Raw genomic sequence first — 23,571 nt, forward strand, 5'->3', positions numbered from 1 at the left:
ACAGTAGCTGTCCAATACAATTCATTGCCAGAGACCTTATTCCATCCCAGATATAGTACCGTTTATCCATGGCCTTGGATATGATTACACAGGCAACATATGGTGCCCCATAGATACCATCCACCATCCGGGATCAATGATAATAACGACGAGAGAGTCAAATATCTATTCCAAGACTCGAATTTTGGATAGGTCCGAGTATCTCAAGATTAGATTATATCCATGTTCATGTCTGGATGGGGAAAATATGTCAGTGAAATTACTCACCTGAGGTCATCGCAACTTCAGCGGCCTACAACGGCATATAGAGCAACCAACCGCCGCCATCCCCATATGGAGATAATACTGTACCAAAAATGGCAATTTAAATCATCACAGCACACGCAATCTGCAAGCAGCCGCCCATCACAGTTCAGCAGTCAAGGCCAAATCCTTTTCGTGGTCAGAGTGTATGCACCTCCCCGTGGTGGCACAAGCGGGAGAGAACAACGCAGCAAAAGCCCCCGGCAAACAAACAAAAGGTGTAGCAAAAAAGGAGCTTCCGTGACACTGAATCACTATCGGAAAGAGGCCTTACAAAAACCTGCTACGTGTGCCGACTTCTCCTCGAGTGTTTCTTCCGTCTTCAACCTCACCACACCAACCCTCGTCGGCCATTTTTATCTCACACACAGCCTTCAAAGAGGTGCAAAAATATCATTACTGTGCTTGATCACGGCGGCGGCAGTGGCAGCAGCAGATCTGCCTGTGTTTGTACCTGAGCAAGAACACTGCTGCACTGCACCTTCTCGCCCCCTCCTCTCCTCTCGCAACTCAACTCCTCCGCCACAAACACTTCCCTTCTTCTCGCATATTTCTTTCACAGTTTCCTCTCAGGAGCCAGCATCTCGCGCCTTTCTTTTCGGACTCTTCTCTAACCATTCTCGCATCTCCAGGCCAATATCTTCATCCACCCCTCATCTCCAGCAAAGGACCACCATGCCCAACAAGAACAAAGGGGGCTATAAACCGTGAGTTTGATCCCCGTCTGACCATGAAAAGAGTATCTACTGATTAGTTCATGGTATAGCCGGGCCCAGGGAGCGACTCCCACCAGATTCCGATGCAAGGTCGGAGGAGAGTGGAAGCCACTCGCCGACTTCTCCAACAACCAGCAGAAGAATATCAAGTGGCAGCTCGAGAACCGTGAGAACGTCGATCCCGCGCACTGCGGAATGATCTGTAAGGAGCATTCTGCCGGCACCAAGTTGGAATACCGCTGCGAGGTGTGCGACCTCATCAAGCCCCGCGAGCACTTCAGCAAGGCCGCTCTTCGCCGCGAGGAAATCGTGAGTCTCTTGGTCCTTGGCTATCACCGTTCGCCTACTGACGTCTTAGATTTGTGAGAGATGCACCGCCTGGACCGAGACCCAGGAGCCCAGTGTTACGCCTTCGCCCCTGGAGACGGGCCACGTTTCCGTCGAGGAAGAAAACGAAGGTGTCTGGGCTCGCGACTTTGCCAACGCCGACTTCTTTGGCGATGCTGATGGGCTTCCACGAGCCCCCGTTACCGGCCTCGGAGGCCTCGGCCTGACTGAATTGGAGAGCACCGCGGATGGTACCCGGGCTAACCAGATCCTCTCCGAGGTGCTCACTCGCGATGGCTCGATTTCCTCGCACTCTGTTGTCGGTGCCGGCGGGGACACAGCTAGCGTCGCCGACGAGGCAATGTCGACCATCACCCGACTGCCTCCTCACCTGGCAGGCAAGGTCTCGACCAAAGCGAACTCTGTTGTGAGCTCCGTTGCGACATCCAACCTGAAGCAGCACAACGAGCTGCCACCTCACCTCCGAGGCCCTGGGAGCATTTCAACCGCGAGTACTGTTCGGAAGGACCGAGAGGAAATGACCAAAGCACGTCAGGTGCAATACAATGCCTGGGATCCTACCGGAAAGAAGCACCAAGCCATCAAGAACCCGACAGTCATGTCCAGCAGCGGCGCATCTGCCTTGTCTTCGGCCGACAAGAGCGAGTACAGCAACCCCAACCTCATCGGCGATTGGAGCGATGTGCCCAACGCCCTCGAGGCGGAGCCGGCCACTCGAGGAGGGAACAGCAAATGGCCCAAGTCCAGCGAGGTAAGATACCTACCTGTCCGAACAAGTATTGATCGCCTAGGTAACTGACTGATCAAATGCAGCTCCGAATTCCCCAGTCTGAGATCAAGAAGCAGCCAGTGCTGGTCTCGACCAAGGCGAAGAACGTCGAGCCCGAGGTCGCTCGCCAGCGCCGCATGCACTACGCTGAGTCGGATGATTCCGACTTTTAGTTGGGTTGTGATTTGGGGGAGGATATTCGCAGACGAGGGTAGGAATTCGGCCAGAGCCAAGTAGCAATATAGAACAAAGGAATAGTTTTGCGATTTATATCCATGAAGTTGCCAGTGACGACGATCTTCCAAGTCCACATGTGGGGCGGCATACCGCACACGGTTGAGAAATTAACCAAATACCAGAACTTGTAAAAGGGTTACCTAACTCCTCCTAGGTATACTGATAAAATTATATAAGATAATTAAGAATATGTTATCATTAAGGTAACATTTTAGACCTCTTTTGCCTATCTTTAGGAGAGGATAAGCTAAAGGGTTTGTAGTATTGGTGTCTCTTTTTTCCTTGGCCTAGGTGCTACATCACTGACAGCATCAAGAGAAGCCACAAATCAGTAGAAATTATTGGGAAATGTGAAGGAAATATTCATAGTTTTTTTTTTCTTCTTTTTTTGAGCGTATGGGTTTTTTACGCTGAGGTTAACCGTTATTCCTGGTCATGGTTGAGTATGTTGAAACTATTGTTAATGTCCTGATGAGGATGATTAGCATCTTGACCTCATTGTGGGTGCCTCATTTTTCTTGGAGCCTCACAACCAACTCAACCATTTCAAACCCACCACTCATTCTCTGTCCATTACGCTGCGCATAAAATGGCCTCTTCCCAGCGCATCTCGGACCTCGTCTCTTGGGCGACCTCTCACGGCGCCCATCTGAACCCCTCGGTCAAGGTCGACAACCTCCCCGAAACCGGCCTCTCATTCCGTGCAACCTCCAAGACGAACCCTCTCGACACAATCGTCAGCATCCCCTCCAGCCTCACGCTGTCCTATCTTAACGCTCTTCCTGGAAGTGACGACCCTCGACCTTTTCCTGCTGGCTTCCTGGCGCAGACGCCTCCGCACGTCATCGGCCGGTTGGTCCTTGTGAAGCATTATCTCCTTGGCGATGAGTCGTTCTGGGGTCCTTATATCCGTGCTCTTCCACAGCCGGAGGATCAGGATTCTTGGTCGCTGCCGCCTTTTTGGCCCGATGACGATGCGGAGTTGTTTGAGGGGACCAACATTGAGGTTGGTGTTGCACGCATCAAGGCTGATGTGAAGCGTGACTTCAAGGCTGCTCTGGATGCTCTCACAGCTGAAGACTGGGAGCCAGAGTTGAGAAAGGGATTTACTTTGGGCCTTTACCAGTGGGCATACAGCATCTTTTCCAGCAGGAGTTTCCGTCCCAGTCTCGTTCTTGGTCCAGAAGATCAGAAGCGTCTCCCCGAGGGTGTCAAGATTGACGACTTTTCCGTCCTGATGCCCCTCTTCGACGTGGGAAATCACGACATGAGAACCGAAGTACGATGGGAACTCGACCAAGAGAAGAAGCACTGCAGCCTCAAGGTTGCCAGGGCGTACGAAGCCGGCGAGCAAGTATTCAACAACTACAGCATGAAGACCAACGCAGAGCTTCTTCTCGGCTACGGTTTCATGCTCCCCGAGTCGGAAGAGTTGCATAATGACTATGTTCACGTGCGGAAGAGACAGGCTGCTGAGGCTGCGGCTACTGAGGAGTATTACATCTCTCTACGACCGATTCGACATCCTAGTTCCCTCCTCGCGCGGTCGAAGCAGGCTATCCAGTTGAGCGAGTCTACTACGGTGATTGGAGCGTTTCAGCATGTGCAGCATGACATGGTTTGGGACATCTTTTGCACGATAGCAACCCCCGAACAACGCGCAGTCCTCGTCCCAGTCGACGTCACTCTTCAAGGCGAAGCAGCCGAACAAGCCCAGCGAGAACGCTTCTTCAGCGGCGACATCATCGAGGAGGGCAAAATGTTTCTTCAGCAGACGGCAGCTATCATCCAGCATAAGGTTATGCAGGAGCTGGAGAGGTTGCTCGAGACGGATGTGGAGGTTGTGGGTGGAGGGGATCTCACGAGGAATCAGCAGTTGGTGTTGGATTATCGGGCGAGGTGTAGACGGGTGTTGGAGAATACGTTGGAGGCTATGAATGCGGATGAGCTTTTTGGAGATGAAGGCGAGTAGATGGTATTGCCATTGATGAATAGAAACCAACAAGTTCTCTTCACTAGCGAGCCTCTACTGTATGCCCAAACATCGATAAACTTCTAACTCGAGCTCGTTATACAGGCTCTTAACCACTGGATCGCCATGTGGCTGTACATTGACGATCAAAGCAGCTGCAATACCGGCTTCTCTGTCAATCCACTGCAGTAACACAGGTCAGTAAATCTCGATAGCATCCTGTGAAGGGGATAACTCACCCATCTGCTGTTGCACATGCCACTCCACATCAGGCTGCCTTTGCGTCTCTTCCCATGCACATCCTCCACGTTTATGACACCCCCAATCCCATGGTTTAACTTCGCTCCCTTGGGGTATTCAGGAGCAAAAGCGTCTTGGCCGCCAATGTTGTAGGCGATCATCTCCAGGATACCGGCCTGTGCCTCGTTGAGCTGCGGCGAAAACATCTCCTGCAGAGTCTCCTCCTTGACGAGCTTTCCCTGGAGAAGACCCTGAAAGAAGGCGGCGTAGTCATTTGCTGTCGAGTACAGGCCTGCGCCGGCGCTTTCGAGGATGTGTTCCTTCGGTGGAGGTAGAGGACCGGGCTTAAGTATCTCGCCCTCACGGTATGTGCACACGGTAGTGCGGCCAGCCGTTTGGGGAAGCTTCTCGGGCCAGAATCCCGTGTCCTTGATGCCTAGTGGCTCGAGGATGTTCTTCTGTGCGTAGGTGCCTAGTGTCTCGCCTGTGATCTCCTCGAGGAGGACACCGGCCCAGTCCGTCGCGGCGCCGTAATACCAGCCCTCGCCGGGTGCAAACTTGAGGGGAGTGTTGATGCCTTCACGGTTCCAGGAGAGGATGTTGTCTGTGCGGCCAACTGCTTTGGACCACTTGGTGAGATCTGGATCTGCGAGGTCAGAGCCGAGGCCGAGGGTGTGGGTGAGGAGGTGGCTATTAGATCAGCATTGAAGAACTTTGTTATATGTTGCGTATGGACACATACCGAAGTGTGATGGATTTCGTGTTGTCCTCGAGGATTGGTTTGTCGTTCTCGTCGAAGCCACGGAGGATTTGCATCTTGGCGAGCTCTGGAATACGAGGCCGAACATCATCGTCCAGGCCTATCTCTCCGCGCTCTACGAGCTGCATGAAACAAGTGGTGGTGATGATCTTGGTCATGGAGGCCATCCAGGTGAAAGTATCGGCGCTGAACGGTCTTGAGTCGAGATCAAAGTCGATGCGCCCTGAAGAGCCAGAGAAGAGGACACCTGGGATATCCTGTTAGCATTGGGCGTGAAGCAACGGCTTGGTGATGAACCTTTTGCATTTACAACAACAAAAGCGGCCCCGAGGAGTTTGTTGGTGGTGTCTTGCCCTTGAGCGACGTGCTCTTGTAGGATGGAGTTGAGCTTCTCCATGTTGGTGTGTGGGTGAAGTTGATGCGATGGAGGAGGAAGAGAACTCGCAGTTTGGTTGAAGGACGGGATGAAGCTTCAAGAGAGTGGATAGCTTAGTATAGTTCTAGGTGTGAAAGAATTGGTGAAGGTATTTCGAGGATGGCAAGCCGCTCTTATATGATAGAGGCCATGATCAAGGCGAAAGTGGAGAAGGGTGATCGACGACGTTCTGTAGGTGTACAACAGAAAAGCCAACCAATATCATGGCAAGCCACGATTCTTTGTGAAGCTCGGCTCCTGGGCTTGGCACCGACAGGCGGTTGCTAGATGTCAACTGTAAAATAATCGAAATTCAATTCTTGTAGTAGTATTTGACTGGCTTATTTCAAGGCCTGTACTCACCGCTGAGCTATCATGACAACTTTCAGCACCTGCGGCCTTGGTTCGCCGGTGTTTCTTCCTTGCAAGGCTATCAATCAGTGTCTGACAACTCCACACTCTGTGATATAGTGGGTGACTCACTGGATCTGATCTGCTGCTCGTATTTCGCTTTCTCCCTCTTTTTGAGTCAACAATCGGACATTTCCAGCCCGTCTTACCATTGTTGATCTTTAACCCCTCCCCCACCATCATGACCAAGCTTCTCGACCTCGTCACCCAAATCGACAAGTAAGTTCTCACAATCCCCTTCAAACCCCGCGACTGACACACATGCAGTGCCCCGTTGAACTTTGAGGTAGATCACCATCCTTATTACCGCCTCTATCTCGCCCCGGACCCTCGTCCTCATGGCTACATACTCCCCGACACCGTCTCGCGCATGCCGTGGCCTGCAGACTTTACCATCAGCCACGACGACCGCTCTGTGACGCTGTCGGCGCCGCCTCCTGGAGAAACACTCACAGCGCATGCCAACGCCGCGTTTCAAAAGGCCGTGGACGGTGCCATTGATGGCGGCCTGTTTCCCATTCTGCATCAGGAGCATAGCGAGCCTTTTCTTGTTGTCGGTGCTAGGAGTTTTGTTCAGATTGAGCGGTTTGCGGCGCCGTTGTTTGGTATCGCTACTCGTGGGGCACATATGACGGGCTATGCCCGTGGTACGGATGGTAAGATCAAGATCTGGGTCGCCCGTCGAAGCCGTCATCTCTTTAGTTACCCAGGCCTTCTCGATAGCACCGTCGCTGGCGGTATCAAGGCCAGCAACACACCCCTCGAGTGTATCCTCGCCGAGTCGGTAGAGGAAGCTTGTCTCCCCGTGGACATCGTCTCATCCAAGGTCCAAGCCGCCAGCGCCGTGACGCTAGCCAACATCGACGAACGCTCAGGACTGCACCACTCCGACATTCTCTACGTCTACGACCTCGAGATTCCGGACGATGTGGTCCCGAAGCCAGGAGACGACGAAGTTGAGGAGTTTGTGCTGATGGAGTGTGGTGAGGTCGTGAAGCGGATGCTAGCCGGCGAGTTCAAGCCGAATGTGTGCCCGGTGTTGATTGACTTCCTGGTGAGGCATGGCGAGATCACGGCTGAGAGTGAAGAGGACTTTGCAGAGATTCAAGCTCGGTTGAGGAGGAAGATTCCTGTGCCGATGGAGTCGGATGAGGTGCAGACTTGTTCGTGATAGACCAGAGTTGAGCCGTCGATTTGCAGTGCCTGAAAAGCCAGAAAAGGGCACGTCATAGCTGCCATTTTGGGTAATTCATAAATGCATAATAAGAAAGCGTGTAAGTGCAGAAAGAGTCTGTCATTGTTATTGAGGCATAGACGGTGTGTTGTGGTGATGGCTTCTCACGGGCAAGAGAATGAGGATGTATGGAGGAATTCATTCAGCAAGAGGAGTATAAGGCTTGAGTATTTCTTGTCGACTGTAACAACGCCTCAAAAGATCTAAAATATACCTTGTCCTTGCATCATTCAAATACTATCCGTACGATCATGAACATCAAGTACCACAAAACCCAAAGTAAAGGATTAATAGTGTCTAGGGTAGGTCGTCAGCTCTTTAGAAACCCGGGGCAAGCCATCCAGCGTTGGTTGACCAGTCCCTTCAGCGAGGCGAGGTTCCTTCCCAAAGTTCTCTCTCCCCCCAGTCAGCCCACCAAAAAAGTCGACTGCGAAACAACTCCCACCCATCCCCCAAATTTCCATTCAGTTCCCGCACACGGTGGAAAATTCCAGCTCAGGACGGCCACTATTCTTGCGATATTGCTGCGAGATGTCGTTCAATATTCTCTACTTCGACTGTATCGTCTCTGAATCACCTCGATCTTCTCTGGGTATGTACGTGCTCTTCGTGTCTGCTGACTTTGCCTACCTTCCTTCCCACAGTGACCCCGCCCTGTTCTCGGGGCCATCTTCCGTTCAAGCTGGCCAGGGACAACAACGCTCAACTGGACGCTTCATGGGCTCGCAAGGAACCAGAAGTGACTATCGCAAACCTGATATGATACCCTGACTCCATTTCACTGTCATATCGGCTAGTTTACGCCCTTTTCGCGCCGGAAAACGCTTCAGAACACCTATTCAACCTCCTCAGTTGGCCACAAACTCACCACCACCTCCAGGGATCCCTTCACTCCGACCACATCATCTCCCCTCACGGCGACATATCGCTGCTGAATCACTCACTAACAGCCCCCTTCGCCTCGCTCTCAATGACTCTATTATCTCTCTCTTGTTTGACTCCTTCCTTCAACTGTCGCCCCAAAGACACTCCCGTCCTGCTCACACAGCCTTTGCATATTTGCGATGAGGCCGCCAGCTCAACTGTCGACTTTGCCGACCGGACACTTTACTTTCCACCACAACAACAAACACAACGCCCTCCCAGGATTTGCTCTCTTTCCCCTTCTCTTGTCAACTGTCATCAATCGCTCGAATCCCACATTTTCCCACCATCTTAACACCATCAACTCCAAAGGACGACGTGAGACGAGGGACGAGGGACTCTAAGGCCTGCTCAGATCACCACCGACAGCCGCCTGGAGTTCGGATTTCAACACAAACATGCAACTCAGCCCGTTAAGCCGATAGCCACAGCGGACTTGCCTATTTGGACACATCGTCTTGATCACATGGCTCAAACGATTCCAGGACAAGCGACAGAATCGCGTCCTGTTTGGCCTATTACCTCCGCCGGCCAAGCCCGCCACATACTCGTTTCTTCAGCCAACATCGACATCACATCACATTGCACGGCAAAAGACTCAGCATGGGAATCAAAGTTCCATGTTACTATACATCTCAATCCGTACACCATCTCCGAGTAGTCCTCGAGATTTCCCAAGTCGCTTCATCTTCCCCCACGACTTTCGCTGAGCAAGCAAGCAAACGCTATCGTCCTCCTCCGACTCCCTTGGTATCGTATCGACTGCTTATCAGAGCCCTTCATCCTTGCCAATCGTTCGTTGCCCGACTGCGCCAAAAAGTCTTTCTCGACGACAGGACTCGCTGTCTCCCTCCCACCCGGAGCTGCGCTCAGGCTGGTTCTATCTGTGCTGCTGTTGTCCGAATCTTCCAAGAGTAATAGTTGCCCAAAACTATTAAGGCCAGCACGATTCCAGGTCCCTCTTGGTCTCGAAGCGCATGTCTTCAACTGGGCTGCCTCCTGCTGAGGCGGCATGCTTTAGTATGTGCCGAGCACACACTCAGTCTGTTGACTGTGAGCAACCAAGGGCACGTCGGATAGCCATGCGGCTGGGTATAATTGGCGAACCACCTCCTCGTTCGGCTCAGCAACCGGCTTCTCAACAGTCATACAAGTTTCATCATACAATCCATCCATGAGCCCAACGTCGCCTTTACTCCTCCTCCGAATCCGACTCATCGCTGGACTCGGCGGTGGGAGTGGGTGCCTGCAGCACGGGTTGGGACTCAGACGGCTCTTGACCTGGCCTATATAGGTCTCGGAGTCCCCGAAGCTGCGCGATGCGCTCCTCTTGTTCACGGGCACTCATGGGCTTGTTCTTCTTGGGCTTGGCCGATGTCGACGATGACTTGGACGGCTTGGGCGCAGGCGCTCGCGTAGTCTCTGGCGAGGATACTGCGGCCGCGCTCGAGTCCTTTCCGAACCCAGGCAACACCTTCTTGCAGAGCTCCCACAGCTTAAGTAGGGCATCATTGCTAAGCTGGTCTATGTCAAGCTCTAGCTCACCATCATTGTTCTCCTGGAGCACATGTCAGTCACCAACGAGTTACTCTGGAAACGGAAGTCACTTACGTTCTGACCCGTGTCGCGCTTGATAATGTCGATGGCGCGATCGAGGTATGGGTACTCGAGATCGTTGATGGCGTTGGCAATGGTGTCCTTATCCGCCGCTGTCAGACTCTTCTTGGGGGCCGCCTTCTTGGTGCCTCCAGACTTCTTGGGATGCGCTGGGTGACTAGTGGGTTTACGCGAGGCAGAGCTGGCGGGCTTGGGCTTGCTCGGCTTGCTTGCCTTCTTGGCCGGCTTGTCATGCTTCTGCCGGTAGTCGCTGAGGTTCTGCTTCGCCTTGAGGAGAGCCTCCTGGATCATGCTCAGGATACCTTGCTGCACGGTGATGAGGCTCTGATTGGGCGAATCACCAGCAAACAGATCCGTGAGCTTTTCGCTCTCTTCACGCAGCTTGGCTTCCAACTCGCGCACTTCCTTGGACGGATCAACGCCTGGGTTGGCAGTAGCCTCCTCGCCCTCGGCGTCGAACTCTTCCTCCTCCTCGTCGCTCGCATGGGAGGCTGCAGGAGGAGCGTTGGCCTTGGCATGCTTGGCCAGCCACGAGTCCTTTGTCTTCATGAGGGATTTGTAGTGGGCTTCAAGCTGCGACGCCAGATACGACACCGGGTTGCCCTGATCCACGTGTCCGTTGAAGGCATAGCAGTTGTTGAATATCAACATGATATTCTTGTCGAATTCTTTTAGGCTGGTGATTTCACCATTTGCCAGCATGCGCGACACTTTGCCAAGATCCATGGGCTTCTTGATGATGGAGTAGTAGTGAGGGATGTTGAGACCTTCCGCATCGACAGCGTCCATGAACCACGAGTTGAGGTTCTTGTTCTTGGGGTGCATCAGGTCGCTCAGAACCTCCTCAGAGAACTGAAGCTCGGGCTTGAGCTTCTTACGAGAAGGCTTGGTGGAGTAGTCAATATCCTTCGGCTTCGGGGCACGTACAGTCCGCTTGGGCCGGTCTCCATCGGTGGCGTTGGAGGCACGACGCACTTGAGCAGCATTGTCTGGAGCCGCGGGAGCCGGTCTCGGGGCAGGGCTCCCCACGGTAGGACTCGCGCTAGGCCCAGCAGACTGCTTACGAATGGCTGGATCCCCGTGGGTGACGGTGCGTGGCCCGCGAGGAATCTTCTGCTTTGGTGCCGGCTTGGGTTTGGCTGGCTCCTCCTGGGGGATGTGGACAATGTCTTCCCAGACACCTCGAATGGCATTAAAGGCAGCACTGGTGACTTCATGTAATTCGCCATTGAAGTCTCGAGTGTTGTTGTACATGAGGAGTAGGTCGGCCTGGAAATCCCCAACCGTGGTATATACACCGTTGACATCCCGCAGTGTTCGGTCAATCTCGGACAAGTCGGTGGGCTTCTCGATCTTAGCGAGATAGCTTTGCGCCAGTGAAGGCCAGAGTTTTGGGACCGAATCCCTGAAGTGACCGCCTGATTTGGTCTTCTTCACACGTCCAAGCACCTTGCGGAACTCACGACGCTGGAACGGGGTGAGGGTTTGGCGTATCAACTCTTTGTCATTCCATCGGTTGAGCGAGGCGAACGGAGACTCTGTCTGCTGGGAGGCAGACTCGGCAGGCGCTGTCTCAGCCTTGGGGGCGCTGGTGGATGGTGCGGGTTCCTCTGAGTTGGGCTCTGTCTTGGCTCGCTTGGGCGCAGGCTCATCAGTGACGTCGTCCTCACGTTCACGGGCAACCTTGACAGCACCAGGCGCATCCTCCATGGCGACCTCGATGGAGGGCTTGGGGGCAGCGGGTTCGGATTCGATGGCAAGCTGAGAGAGGCTGGCGGGCTGCAAGTCAACTTCGGATGTGGGGAGTGTGGTGTCGTTAGAGGAGGGTGGTGTCTTGTCGGTTCCGTTGACCTTTTCAGCAGAGCCAGAAGGCTTCTCCGACATTTCGACGTCCTTGGATTCCTTCTCGGTGGCAGGCTTATCGTCCTGAGACTTGTCCTGCGCGGGTGCGGCATCCGTCATATCCACATCTTCTGAGGCAGAAGCTGATGGCTTGGGTTTGTCGTTTGATTGCTCCGACTGACTCTCACCTGCAGGCTTGTCCCGGTTTGCGCCCTCGCCATCCTTGCCCGACGGTGAGTCTGTGGATGGCTTGCTTTGATTCTCGGCATCTCCCATCTCAACATCCTTAGTGACGCCGTTTGACGTAGGGTGATCGTCCGTCTTTCCATTTCCATTAACTGTCGGGGGCTCAGATGTGCCCTTGGACTCATCGGGTGTCGCATGACTGATCAAACAAAGGTCAGCTACCGCTGAAAGATGCATAGGGGTGCGCGCGCATGATGGATCGCGTCGCAAAACGGAGAGCAAGGCCATCGTAGCAGCGCGCACAGGAGTAGGGGTGACTTACCCATTGACTTCAGACTTCTGCTCCTTTTCCGACGTCGAATCGTGCGATTTGGTGTCCGGCGCAGGAGCGTCGGGCGTCGGCGAAGCCATACTGGCCGTTCGCGGTGAGCGCGTCAAAATAGGGGATGCTCAGTCAAATCGTCGCGACATGAAGAGGTCAAAGACCGATGCGCTTGCGGCGGATGCAGTTGGTGAAGCGATCGATGTGCGATGCGACAAATGCGATGCGATGCGATGCGCGCGATGGAGGTGGTAGGTGTGGAGCCTTGGGAATGGAGGCGCGTCGCGCGACCGAGAATGTGTGAAGGCGGGGGGGGGGGCGCTGTTTTATATGCGCGGTCTCGAATTGTGTGGCGCAGAGGCGAGAGGTAGCGCAACGTAGATGGCGACGGAATCAGGTTCCAGGGCCGAGATGGTAACTCCGGATACGCGCAGGTGACAACGCGATTGAGGTAGGTCAGGAAGAAAAGAGGAGAGAGTTGGGGCAAATGACGCCGACGACCAAAGGCAAGCTTGTAATGGCGGGGAGGGGAGTGTTGGCGCAAGCGGGAAAGAGTATGAACAAGAAGAGAAGAAAAGGAAGAAGTGATAAAAAAATAATCAAAGAAAAAAAAACAGTTTAAGCGATGCAAGGAACAAAACAAAACAAGCCGTGCCCCGTGATCGTAAACTTATTATTGATTATCTGGAGTGCAGTTGGGAAGGTGCTGCTGGACGTAGACGTGGACGTCGAGACGAGGGCTTCGAGAACAATAAGAACGTGAGGGGAGCTCTTATCGTGATCGGGCGCGGAAGGTGCTTTTTGTGCTTCGCCGCAAAGAAGAAGGTGGTAAGTGGTTGCGGCGCTGGGTTGCCAAGATGGAACACCAGAGAGCTTCTGTGAGTGGCTAGACTTTTAGGCGCAGGATGCGGCGACGGTCTTGCTTGCCGGGAAGGTACCTCCTCTTGAACCTCGTTTTTTTTTTTTGCTGCTTCCTAGCAGGCCCGGAGGGTGGAGGGGAGGGGGGAGGGGGGGTTGAATATAGGGCCTGGAGGGAAAAGCGCGTGCACGTCAGTGAATTTTGCCCGGTCGGAGGCGCGGTGGTATTTATGAGAGAAGAAGGCAAACTCCGCTGAGCCGTTTGACTTGTTTCTACCGGGGCGCAGAGGTGACCAGGGGGGTAGGAGGAGAGGAAGAGAGGGAAAAATTTAGTTGGCCGAGCTTTTTGTAGTTGAAAGGGGAATGGGAAGAGAAAAAAAGTGGACGCACGGACCAGGCTGGGCCCTTTCACTCTTCTGCTGTTGCGCTTGCTCTTGTTGTACCGGGTTGGGACTGGTGGCTGGGGTGAATAGTGGCTTGAACCGGCAAGGGGTGACAAGGGTGCACGGCAACGCGAGGATGGGAGATGGCGATGCAAATGGATTTGTGTCTGTATGAGTTTGAAAATGCACATCAACTTCTCTTTTTTTGCTAGATAAGATGCTCTCCCCTCTGCTGTCGAACCGTTTGATTGTTGCCTCACGGCGGCTTACAGCGCCATGTGGCTGGTGGAAGTCCCCTCGTGTGATTGGGCCTCGGAAGGTCAACCACGGGAGTCGCATTTCACGGCCCTCAAACGCCCTCCGTTTCCCGAGTCCGTCGTCGTCTTACAAGACTTATCCGTCTTCCGTCCAGCCAACACGAGACGCATCAGCTCAGGGAAAGAGTGTGTATGAGTTGCAAAGTGGACAAACGAGAGCAAGGATACTCTCTTGCATGATAAAAAGAGAAATTCAGAAAGGAGGAAAAGCCATGAACTTGGCTTGGTTGATGAACCCGCGCAGGCAACCCATTTAACTTTGGCGTCGCACTCAAGTCACGCAGCGCGTCGCGACGCGTGCGATGCCATGAAAAAGGCTGGCATGTTAACTAACGCGTATACCCTCATGACGGTGTCTAACCATCTAACGAGGTCGAGCCGACGCATCATGGACCGGGGCCCGAGCCCGACAACGGATCCACCTCATCTCGAGTGGGCAAGGCAGGGGAGAGGTCAGGTGACTGTGCACACCCAACTCCGGCAAACGAAGGAGGGGAGGGCTTTGCAAGCGCACACACACACACACATGCACACACACTTTCAGGTTTCTCGTCTGCTCGTGATACCACCCAACTGTCCAGCTTCTCGGGAACGTTGTTTGTTTGAGAAGAAGAGGTGGCTTTCCTTTCCTGCCCCCCCTGAGGGTAGCCAGTCCACAGATTGCGTCGTGGTCCCTCTTCGACGGCACCAGCAATGTAAAATGTGGTCGATGCGACCAATCACGATGAGGACAGGTGTCCACTTGGGTTCCAAGTCCTCCAATGGCGGCCCATCTCATTTAGAGCTTGCTGCAAAGCCAATCACTGTTATTAAATGGCCTCTTCCAGCTGCAAGGCGAGGCCACATTGGGCTCTCCTGCCAATCAGATGCGGTGAGCGCACAACCATGGTCGCCCGGTTGCCGAAGGCTGCCAGCAGCCTTTCCCGGCCGAATGTCGCCCTCTGTGCGACTGTTGGATGAGTCACGGTGTGCGCGAGACACTTGGTTTCTTATCATCAGGTGACCTTTGAGGACACTCTTATCTATCGCTTATGTCATCCAGAATTTGTGCGGTGTGGGGCATCCATCAAGTCGCCAAGGCTCGAGACCAAAAAAAAAGTTCACACGCTTGGATCGAGCGACGGGCCTCGTGAAATTTTGCAACCACTCGGCGCTGATAACGCTGAAGATATCACGACAATTTGTTTGCGACAGATTGATACCTTGCGAGAAGGAGCAGTCGCCGAGTATCCATATACTTGAAGAAAAGAGATTCTTTGACTGGCTAGTCGTCATTGAACATCGACAATCCCTGCACGCGACTTGATACACTTCTGCGACGCTTCAACAACCTCTCGCATCGCCATGTCTACAAAGCGCAAAGCTTCGGCCAAGGTGGCCGCTCCCGTCGTGCGATCCGGCGCTCGAGTCCCCAACAAGGCCACCATCGATGAGTCAAAGGCCTCCATCGCCGGCCCCGAAGCCCTCCAGAGCTCCCAAGTCGAGACGATTGAGATCTCCTCCGACGCCGACAGCGACGAAGACCTCTCGGATGCCGAGGTTCCCCAGCAGCAGGAGGAGGAGGAAGAGAAGCAGCAGCAGACCACCAAGGACTTGACCGCGCGCCTAAAAGCTGCCAAGCAGAAGCCCAATGGCGAAGAGGAAATCGCAGATTCTGATGCCGAGCCTACATCGCCTTCATTTGGCGAGCTTCTCCGTGCCGAAAACGAGATCATCGATGTTCACTCGCTGCTGCACCCCTCGGGTGGTGCTGTCACCCAGCAGCCCACGCGCAGCGCTCTTCCCGTACCTTCTCACCAGTCCCTCACCACTGTCCTTTCGCAGGCTCTCCGCACCGACGACACCGACCTCCTCGAGTCCTGCCTGCACACCACCGACCTCAGCACCATCCGCAACACCATCGAGCGACTCGACAGCTCCCTCGCTGGCATTCTCCTCGGCAAGCTGGCCTCCCGCCTGCACCGCCGTCCTGGCCGCGCCGGCAACCTGATGACGTGGGTTCAGTGGACCCTCGTCGCACACGGTGGTGCCCTGGCCTCGCAACCCAAGGCCATTCACAGCCTGGCCGGTCTGCAAAAGGTGCTGGCTGAGCGCGCAAAGGGTCTCTCCAGCCTTCTCGCCCTCAAGGGCAAGCTTGACATGCTTGAGGGACAGATGGATCTGCGCCGCAAGATGTCTCGATCCGCCGGCCTTCACACTGGTGGTGACTCGGACTCTGACTCTGACGATGAGGACGTTATCTGGGTTGAGGGTGAGGATGATGCTGCTCGCACTCCCAGCCGGCGGCGTGGTCTTGATGGGGAGTTTGACGACTCGGATGATGACCTCGATGTTCCCGTGACTAATGGTTTCATCGGTGACTCTGATGATGAAGAGGAGGAATCTGCCGGCGAGGAGGGTGATAGTGATGCTGAGGAGTCCCTCGATGAGGACGAAGTCAACCATGATGATGTGGACGAGTCAATGGGTGAGGATGAGGAGAGCGACGCCGAAGCCGCAGCCGCACCGCCGTCCAAGGTTCAGAAGACGGCGGGAGGTTTTGGCAAGCGAAGGTGAAAAGACAAAAAAGCATGTACAGCAAAATGAAAGGGTCTTTCTTTTTATCTTGGCGTTGGTCTTTTCTAGATTTTTCGGCATTGGGGAGGAATTTATATAGCCTTGAGAGATAGAGGCGGGTAGCAAAGGGGGGTTTGTTGTAATCTGCCTCGACGTGTAATAGGCTACCATCTGCATGTTTCATGATATCTATCAGTGATTGACTGTTGTGTGTGTGATCGAATGGGCGTGAAGAGATGGGGAGACTGTTGTGTATCCTACGAGCTATCATGAGCCCCTGAAGAGTCACGACAGGGGCATAAGCTCGTATGTATTGTAGGGATGTATTCCCGCATCTCAAGCTACGCTCATAGACGAGGTACTTGGTTTATACGACTTTAACAGATAATGGCATTACGTCGCTGTTATTCATCTCTGTTCATGACCACTTCAATACTAGGGAGCAAAGCCTTATGTTAGCTCATGGAAACAGGGACACTCCCAGTCTCTGTTCTCTTGCAACCGTAAATATGAGCTTTTCTGCCAACGTATTTTGGTCAAGAAAATGTAGATGTATTGGTGAGATGGTAGTCTATTTTACACTTGAGCCTGGTGGGAGCTGGGAGACAATACTCCGTTTTGATGATGGAGCAGTTGGTTCGACTTGAACCCTGCCACCGTATTATTGGTGAAGCTTGGAAGGTTTTGCATGCTGCTAGGCTTCTCGCCTCGTTGCGGATGGCTGCGGCCACGAGGCGCCAGAGGTCTATCGTCTCTTCGTCTAGGTCCGTCAAGGCACGTTTAACCTCTGTACGTGACATAATGTTAATGATCTGCCAGTTGACCAGAGATCATTTTCAGCTCTTGCGTTCATTCGGGGATCCTCTTTCATTCCCCAGGCGATTAAACCTCTCTCATGGTGGTCGTGAGCTTTGTTGCCATTGTGTTCAGATAATAAATAGAGTATAATAAACATAGGCAAAGAAGGTCTAAAGCTTTACCCTTACTATGATATATCTTTAGTCAATTCTTATGCTTGAGGGGAGCTAGGTACCTATCCCTCATGACGTTCTGGTGTCTCGTTTATTTCTTGACCCGGGTGCAATGTTAGATCTTGCATCGAATGTCATTGAGAAGTCTTGCCACGTTGTGGATTAATCACGCCAGACAAGCAAGACTTGGGTTCATGTCATCGTGTTCATGTTGATCTAGACAAGACACCACACACCTCCTCATGATAGAATACAAGACCCAAATTACAAAAAGGACCACAACTATTCGTTGCCAAGATTGCTTTATCCATCCTGCCCTTGTAGTTCCCAGCGCCATGCTATGCTAGGTGCCATGATTAAAAAGATTAAAAAGACGAACCCCCCGAAATCTTTGCTTCCCTCTGGTGCAGCTCTCTATCCGGGACACCCAACACCCAACCCAATTCAGTAGCAAGCACTTTCGCTGCAATGTCCCCTCCTTGTTTCTTCTTCGTCAATAGTACAGTGATGTGGTGAGTAAGTGCCTTCCTTGGCACTACCACTCTAAACGTGTTGATACGTTGTGATAGATATTGGCGTCGAGAGTTGGCTTAGTGGTGAACTCAAGGGAGTACACTCTGCCGCCATTGCTCGATTCTGTTCATTGAACCGCCATTCATAGGCTGCATACCCGGTTGCATCAAGCCTCCGCCGTACACGGCGCCGCCACCGCCATATGGGCTCAGATTGTTCATACCAGCATAGCTGCCCATGTTGGGGTTGTTGTTCATCATACCCAGGTTGGTAGCAGAACCACCATATGGGCCTTGCTGCATCGGTGCGCCGTAAGAGCTAAACACAGCGCTTGCTCGATGGTTGAGAGCCGGCTGGCTGAGAAGTTGTGTGTTGAGAGCTGGCGAGGACATGGCCGCTTGAGGGCCTTGACCACCTGTGCCATCATTAAAGGCACCGCCTCGGAAAGCACCATTGTGAGCATTGGTTGCACCACCACCGAGACTCTGTGGCATCTGCCGAGTCAAGGTCTGTGGCATTTGACTCCGATAGGCGGCCAGCTTGGCCTCGCGTTCTCGTGCGAGTCGGTTCTCACGTTCCACGCGAGCTCGCTCTTGTTGCGCGAGAATCTCAGCCTCCCTCTTGGGGTGCGTGGCAAGAATATCTGATAGCTGATGCATTCTGCCGTTGATGCCCGGCACTGGACCTCCTCCAGTACCTCCGGCTCCGGGTCCTGCGTTCAGTTGGTTGAAGCTCATTTCACGCTCACGAGCCTCACGCTCAGCCTGCAGGCGACGACGACGCTGGCCGAGTGTCTCTTCTTCAGGTGGCTTTGCCTTCTCCTCTTCCTGCTTCTTCTTCTCTTCAGGATCCTCGAACTGGCTTAGCAGCTCCACGGAAAAGGCACCGCTGACGGGTCGAGCCTTGGGCAGAGGATTCTCAGCTTCATCCTTGGCAGCAAGCCGGCGTTTCCGATCAGCAAGAGTCTCTCCCTCCAACTCATCATCGGGTTCGGTTGCCGGATGCTGTGCCGACTGTGGAGTCTGGGGAGATAGTTCGCGCTCAGGTTGTTGGCACCGAGGTCGTTCATGCTAGGTTTGCGGATCATGACAGATCTGGGATCCTGTCCATGAAGACGAGCTCGACGCTGGCTTAGAGGTTCGTTGTCCTCCATCTCGCGACGCTCCATCAAGCCTAGTGGTCGGTTGAGGTCCATGACGTTCTGGGCGCCTTGGTTCCTGGCCGCAATGATGGCCAGGGGCACATCCTCATCATCCGATTCTTCGTCGACGGGGTTTCCATCGGCGTCCTCCCAAGCCAAGTTCACACGTTTATCCTTTCTGGCCTTTCGCTGAGTCTCGGCAACGGCGTCCATCTCCAGCAATGTTGCGTGCATGCCGCCGGGGAACGTTCGTTGGGTACGCTGCTTCTGCTGCTGCTTACGCAACTGAAGTTCAGCCAGAAGTGTTGTGGGAGGTCCATAGTAGGCCTCCTCTTCAGACTCCTCCCCTTCCTTGGCCGCCGCTTGTTCGTCATCGGAGTGGCCTTCGCTGCGATCGTCCACACTGCGGGCCAGTGCCTCATTCTCAGTCGCATGCGTATCAGCGTTGACAGGACCAAGTCCAGAATCCGACTTGCTAGCTCGGTGGTCATCGTCGTCGCTCTCATGGCTGTGCCGCTTGAGCCACATGAAGGAGGATCGCTTCCTGGCGTGCTTCTCGTGCTGTTTTTCGCCCGATTCAGGGCGAAGAACCGCCGATGCAGCGACCGACGCTCGCTTTCGTTCCTTTCCGTACACCTCCTGGCCAAGCTTGCCAGCTCGTTCGTGGTCGGTGAAAGCGTTGACTGGTGCGTTGGCAGATGCATCCAGGATGCTGTCGAGAGTGGCCATGGCGGATCCGTCCTTGACCTCGATATCTGGCTGTGCCGTCGGGGGCGAGTCAAAGTAGACACTGGCCCTCAACTGCGGTGGCAGATTGGACATTCTGGACTTGCGCTTGTCAGGATCCATCTTAGACAATCGCCTGGGCCGTCTCAGTGGCTCGGCCTCAGCTTCGGGCGCTGTCTCAGGCTGGACTGCAGGCGCTTCATCTCGGTCCGAATGCACAGAGCGGATGGTCTGGGGTTCCTGATCTACATGCTGCAGCTGCTCTGTAGACAGAGCAGCAAACGACTCTCGGTGGCCTGCAAGGGGGTCAGGTAGCCAAGAGTCCCGAGTAGTGTCATGGTTATCCAAGACTTGGGAGCGTCGGTTGTCATCTAGCACACGGGATTGTCTGTTGCCCTCAAACATGGCACTCATCACTTGGGAACGTCGCTTGTTCTTCTCGGTTGCCTTGGGCTTGTTGGACAGCTTCGGGGGTAGGTTGAGCATGGCGGGCACTCGGGCCGGGTAGTAGAGCATCTGCTGACCAGTCTCAGGGTCCATGTAAGACTGCGGCCGAGCCATGCCAGCAGATGGCATTTGTCTCTTGGGAGGAGACTCTGGTCCTTCAGGAGGGGCATAGGGGTCCTCTTGCTCCGGAACCCAGTGCACACCATCAAAGTCACCGAACGCATCTTGACATTGCTGGAAAGTTGTGTCAGAGTGCGCACTTCCAGGCCGCTGAGGTTCTCGAGATTCTTCTTGATCGGAGAGAAGTCCCGTAGTAGCATCAGCAGGCTTCTTTTCGTTCTTATCATCCAAGAAGTCATCGTCTCCCATCATCTTATTGAAGACATCGGTGGCGGGCATATTGGCATCGCGAAGCTCGTCGGGCAGGAGAGAGTCGCTCTCCGAATTCTTAATGGGGGGCGATTTGTCCGCCATGTCGAGAACGTCCTGGGTTAGTGAAATGGGTTCGGACTCTGAAATCTCTGCAAGGGAGATCTTTGTGGATCGAACGCTTCTGACAGAAGCCTTTCCTGGGCCGTGGCGTGATAGGACAGAGTCGAGGTCAAAATCTGGTCGACCGGCCGAGTTCTTGGATCCCGAGCGCAGACGGCCAGTAAGCGAGTGGTTCGGAGAGAGGACGTATCCGGCGGGAGAGTAGCCGCCGTAGCGAGCAGCGTTATTCGTCGAAACGATGGAGGATGCGATTGAGGGGTGTCGTCTGAGCTGTTCGACTGCCGAGCCGGGGGTGTAATCGTCGACAGAACCCGAAGCCTTGACGCTAGCGGCGAGGATGGACGAACGTCTGGAATCGGATCGCTTCAGTTCGGTGTGCAAATCACGGATTGCATCGTCGATGGAACTTGTCATAGACAGTCGCACAGCAGTGGCCTCGAGCTGGGCGATGTTCCCGACGTAGGCCCCAGATCGGGCCTGGGAGGTGATGTCGGGAGTGGGATGTTTGAGATCGAGGGAGCCCGAGTCGGAGGTTGTGCGAACGATTGTCCTGGGGCGCGGCTGGACGAACTTCGTGGTGGGTTGGACGCTTCCAACTCGAAGAGGAGAAGGGGAGGATGTGTAGGAGGGAGAGGAAGCGTGGTCGTGGGTGTCGTGTGAGGAATGACCGTTGAGGTGGCCGTCTTGGTAGCCCGGCCGATGCCCAGGGGAAGCGGATTTGGTGCCAGTGGGTGAAGTGGATGCTGACATGTCCTGCGTGGCGCCCCGAGCAGCAGCAATAGAAGCAGCACTATCCGTACAGTGGGCGCTCGCTGGTGCAGTTGCTATCCCTGATGCAGGGAGCGCTGGCGCCTGAGCTGGCACTGACCCTGTGGGCGCTGGAGCAGTCTCGTATCGCTGCTGATTTCTGTTCCAGAGGTCCATTCGATTCTGCTGCGGGCCCCTGAGAGGCGAGATGCCGCTGGATGGGGCGCTGCTATTTTGGGCCGGCAAGCTGGTCGTATTAATTGTTGCTGGCGAAATGAGTTTTTGCTGTGATTGTCGTCCATGCTGATCCTGCACTACTGGACTGTCGGTATCCTGTCGATCATGCTCTAGAGGACCCTGATTTGAGCCTCCATCGCGAGCACATTGGTCAGTCGATGGATTTGAATCAACTCGACGGGAAGCATTGACGGTATCATCAACGGCACGTGTCGTTTCGGCGTTTCCGTCACCCGCAGCAGAGACAGCAGTCCCAAGATCTGCAGTGCGCTGGCTCTGACTGCTGGGGTCCAGGTCTCTAGCGGATGGCCCTGCTGGTAATTGGTCAGAGGACGCTGTGGGCTTGTCGCCACCTGCACTAGCAGCTCCAGCATCAGCGACCATGGTGCCAAAGCTGCTCATGTTGGACTTTTCCGTGTCCAGAAAGCATGAGTCGTCCAGCATACTGAGTGGTGTTGAATTCTGGTCGGCCAGCGACTGGAACGAGACCGGCTCGGGACTCGTGGTGAGAGGGGTTGAGAGGGGAGAAGAGAGGAGCACAGGGTCGACCTGGCCGTCATCCTTCTCGTGACCGCGGTTGGCGGGCTGTGACTGTGAGGGAGCAGCCATGATGGCTGCTTGTCGACCTGATGGGCAAAGCCGAGGCGATCCTGCGCCGAGTGGTCAAGGCAAGACAGGGGATGGCCGCCTCGGGGTCAGTTTAAATGTCTTGCGCTCAACGCAGGCTCTGCTGGAGCTGTTCTGGATTCAGCTTGGTGGATGATCCAGACAAGGAAGTGGGTGCAAGGCAAAAGGGTAGGCTCCCCAGACCAAGAGCGCGACCTGGGTTGCCCATTCACAATTGGCGGGTGAGCTCAAGAAGGAATCGATATCGCGCTGAGAGGTGTGGTATCTCGAGGTCACGGGTCAACACCCCATGATATGACGGGCTGAAGTCGGTGTGTACTTTGAGGTGTAGGGCGCTGCGGGCGTAGCAGCTTTGGTAGTTAGTTGATTGATAGCGGGAAGCCGGTGTCTCGCAGTGGCTGATGAAGGTTGTAGCGAGGTCCCGTGGTGCGCCTGGGTCGAGATAATGAAGTCGAGAACCTTGAAGTCAAGACTGCGCGATAGGGAAAAGAAGTAGAAGAAAAAGAAGTAGAGAAGAGATGGCCGGTTGAGGACAGCAGAGGCACGATGGTCCAAGTGTGCAGATGAAGCTTGGGTCGTTGCGCAACAGTCGACGGGAACAAGGCGGGAAGGATCTTGTTGCAAATCAACCGGGGACGCAGATAGAGGATTTGAATGGCTGAAGACTAGAAAGACGACAGGTCAGGTCAGAGAAGGAGAAATGAAAACGACGCTCTGCCAGCGCAGACTGGACTGACAAAGACCCTGCTCGTGAGATGATATCGAGTGGCTGCCGCGCACAGAGCAAGGTATCCCGGCGTGTGTTTCGCTCAAAGGGCAGGATGATCCAGGTACACAAGCAGGTACGTGCGGAAAGGCCCGCAGAGATGAGATGAGACAGACTCAAATGGATCCGTCGAGGGGAAGGGAAGAGGGAATTGGCAAGGAGGGTCCTAGCGACGAGTGCTCGCACAAGATGCACGCACAACGTGGCCGGCAGGAAAATAAGAATCAAACAGAGAGGTCGGCCCGTACCTGACGGCGCGCATTCGCAGGCGCAGTGCGACGACTGACGGATGGACAGACGAGACGAGAGAGCGATTCGCGCGGCGCTGCGGGCTCTTGAGCGGTCGAGATGGACGGATGTCGCACGGGCAATGCGACCCTCGGGTCGGACTAGATGCAAGGTCCTGGGAGGACAAGAGGCAAACGACGAAGCGGGGACGGGGGCGAGCATGAGAAGATGAGTTCCCGAGAGATGAATCCCGAGAGAAGGAAAAA

The 23,571-nt window shown here is 54.3% G+C and overlaps 8 protein-coding genes across 8 annotated transcripts; 4 read left to right on the forward strand and 4 right to left on the reverse strand.

Moving 5' to 3' along the window:
* Positions 1-978: 978 nt before the first annotated feature.
* On the forward strand, positions 979-2,309 carry MRS44_010585 (uncharacterized protein; the record flags this gene model as incomplete). Its single annotated transcript, XM_046284550.2, has 4 exons — positions 979-1,010; positions 1,070-1,328; positions 1,378-2,118; positions 2,181-2,309. The coding sequence occupies 4 exons, from the start codon at positions 979-981 to the stop codon at positions 2,307-2,309; spliced, it is 1,161 nt and encodes a 386-aa protein (XP_046128385.1).
* A 653-nt stretch (positions 2,310-2,962) lies between these two features.
* On the forward strand, positions 2,963-4,345 carry MRS44_010586 (uncharacterized protein; the record flags this gene model as incomplete). Its single annotated transcript, XM_046284547.2, has 1 exon — positions 2,963-4,345. One exon carries the CDS (start codon positions 2,963-2,965, stop codon positions 4,343-4,345), a length of 1,383 nt encoding a protein of 460 aa, XP_046128384.2.
* Positions 4,346-4,399: 54 nt separating this feature from the next.
* Positions 4,400-5,742, reverse strand: MRS44_010587 (uncharacterized protein; the record flags this gene model as incomplete). Its single annotated transcript, XM_065620174.1, has 4 exons — positions 4,400-4,528; positions 4,585-5,275; positions 5,328-5,602; positions 5,656-5,742. The coding sequence occupies 4 exons, from the start codon at positions 5,740-5,742 to the stop codon at positions 4,400-4,402; spliced, it is 1,182 nt and encodes a 393-aa protein (XP_065476363.1).
* Positions 5,743-6,352: 610 nt separating this feature from the next.
* Positions 6,353-7,342, forward strand: MRS44_010588 (uncharacterized protein; the record flags this gene model as incomplete). Its single annotated transcript, XM_046284548.2, has 2 exons — positions 6,353-6,390; positions 6,439-7,342. The coding sequence occupies 2 exons, from the start codon at positions 6,353-6,355 to the stop codon at positions 7,340-7,342; spliced, it is 942 nt and encodes a 313-aa protein (XP_046128382.2).
* A 2,179-nt stretch (positions 7,343-9,521) lies between these two features.
* On the reverse strand, positions 9,522-12,385 carry MRS44_010589 (uncharacterized protein; the record flags this gene model as incomplete). The annotated part of the gene is made up of 3 exons (XM_046284545.2): positions 9,522-9,887; positions 9,941-12,173; positions 12,297-12,385. 3 exons carry the CDS (start codon positions 12,383-12,385, stop codon positions 9,522-9,524), a joined length of 2,688 nt encoding a protein of 895 aa, XP_046128381.2.
* A 2,813-nt stretch (positions 12,386-15,198) lies between these two features.
* Positions 15,199-16,410, forward strand: MRS44_010590 (uncharacterized protein; the record flags this gene model as incomplete). Its single annotated transcript, XM_046284544.2, has 1 exon — positions 15,199-16,410. One exon carries the CDS (start codon positions 15,199-15,201, stop codon positions 16,408-16,410), a length of 1,212 nt encoding a protein of 403 aa, XP_046128380.2.
* Positions 16,411-17,983: 1,573 nt separating this feature from the next.
* Positions 17,984-22,293, reverse strand: MRS44_010591 (uncharacterized protein; the record flags this gene model as incomplete). The annotated part of the gene is made up of 2 exons (XM_065620175.1): positions 17,984-18,916; positions 18,985-22,293. 2 exons carry the CDS (start codon positions 22,291-22,293, stop codon positions 17,984-17,986), a joined length of 4,242 nt encoding a protein of 1,413 aa, XP_065476364.1.
* A 297-nt stretch (positions 22,294-22,590) lies between these two features.
* On the reverse strand, positions 22,591-23,527 carry MRS44_010592 (uncharacterized protein; the record flags this gene model as incomplete). Its single annotated transcript, XM_065620176.1, has 2 exons — positions 22,591-22,976; positions 23,326-23,527. 2 exons carry the CDS (start codon positions 23,525-23,527, stop codon positions 22,591-22,593), a joined length of 588 nt encoding a protein of 195 aa, XP_065476365.1.
* Positions 23,528-23,571: the final 44 nt, after the last annotated feature.

Source organism: Fusarium solani (assembly GCF_023522795.1).
Source record: "Fusarium solani strain SB1 chromosome Unknown bctg00000006, whole genome shotgun sequence".
Classification (NCBI taxonomy): Eukaryota; Fungi; Ascomycota; class Sordariomycetes; order Hypocreales; family Nectriaceae; genus Fusarium; species Fusarium solani.